The sequence below is a fragment of the Bison bison genome, unplaced genomic scaffold, assembly GCF_000754665.1.
Source record: "Bison bison bison isolate TAMUID 2011002044 unplaced genomic scaffold, Bison_UMD1.0 scf7180017864032, whole genome shotgun sequence".
NCBI lineage: Eukaryota > Metazoa > Chordata > Mammalia > Artiodactyla > Bovidae > Bison > Bison bison.
In genome coordinates, this window is record NW_011494604.1 from 4542785 (window position 1) to 4544330 (window position 1546).

Below are 1546 nucleotides of genomic sequence, written 5' to 3' on the forward strand. Positions count from 1 at the left end.
AGCTATTAATGTAGGCTTCCCTGGTGGCTCAGAGGTTAAAGTGTCTGCCTCCAATGTGGGAGACCCGGGTTCGATCCCTGGGTCGGGAAGATCCCCTGGAGAAGGAAATGGTAACCCACTCCAGTATTCTTGCCTAGAGAATCCCATGGACAGAGAAGCCTGGTAGGCTACAGTCCACAGGGTTGCAAAGAGTCCAACATGACTGAGCGACTCCACTCACTCACTCATGTAGGCTGATGAAAACTGCAATCAAATAAAATGATATAAAAATTGTACACAACATTATAAGTGAAAAATCAGGTTACAAAATGTATATATGATGTTTTTAACCCTGTAAATAAAAAAACACTGGTTATGTTTGAACAACTGCATTATGGATTGTCCCTACTTTTTTCTATACCTTCTAAATGTAGTAACATGTTATAATGAAATTGAAACATTAAAATAAGACCTAAAACTTAACAGACTCAGTTGCCAAACTGTTCACTTTATTTTGTCAAGATATTTATTTAACAATGTAAAAAAGTTCATATTTCTTCATAGTCATATCTTTTTCCAGCTTTCAAGATTCAATAGTAGAAACAGCCAAATGCCGCTACAACACAGAATAAACTGTCCTAAAAAAAAGAAAGCAAACATGAATCCATTGTTAGTATTTCAGTTAGTACCAAAGGACAGCACAGATGTGAAATTAACATCATCTCAGATCTTTACCAGTTCTCAATCATGAAGACTTTCCTTTCTTTAAGAAACAGATTTTCCAGAGTATAGCTAGAGATTTTCTTGCCTCAGGATAGCTACAAAGTTGCTAACTAAAAGGGTAGGATGGTTAAATAATAGATTTTCTTTCTTTTTTTTTTTAAATAATAGATTTTCTGAATGAAAAAAAAAATAATAGATTTTCTGAATGAAGAAACATAATGCAAGCTAATGTACTTTATGTAATGTTTATTATTAAAATAAGTATTCCCATTTTTCCTGATTTATCAAAGAAATAATACAATTAAAATGCTTTGAGTTTCTTAAACTATATGCATTACCAAATCCAAGCATGTTACAATATCACAGATAAAGAAAATACAGCACCTTGTCATAAATTCTGGATAAGGACAAATGATGTCTGGTTGTTTGTTCTTAACTGATAAAATATAACTGTCCACCTTTTAACTCAGAATCTGAAAATGTGCTCCATATCCTATAAATTTGTTAAAACATGTTTTAGGTAATTAGAGGTGTTCAACATGCCTTAGGGAGAAGGCAATGGCACCCCACTCCAGTACTGTTGCCTGGAAAATCTCATGGATGGAGGAGCCTGGTAGGCTGCAGTCCACAGGGTTGCTAAGAGTCAGACACGACTGAGCAACTTCACTTTCACTTTCTACTTTAATGCATTGGAGAAGGAAATGGCAACCCACTCCAGTGTTCTTGCCTGGAGAATCCCATGGACGGAGAAGCCTGGTAGGCTGCAGTCCATGGGGTCGCACAGAGTCGGACACGACTGAAGTGACTTAGCAGCAGCAGCAGCAGCAGCAACATGCCTCAATTC

At 36.7% G+C, this 1546-nt stretch overlaps 1 protein-coding gene across 1 annotated transcript in view; it reads right to left on the reverse strand.

The window, feature by feature from the left end:
• Nucleotides 1–467: 467 nt before the first annotated feature.
• The window catches only part of TCTEX1D2 (Tctex1 domain containing 2), a 28250-nt gene continuing 27171 nt past the window's right edge, over nt 468–1546 (reverse strand). The window contains exon 5 of the mRNA XM_010834337.1: nt 468–617. Within this exon, the coding sequence (XP_010832639.1) occupies nt 570–617 (48 nt within the window). The 3' untranslated portion in view covers nt 468–569. The remainder of the gene's footprint in view (nt 618–1546) is intronic.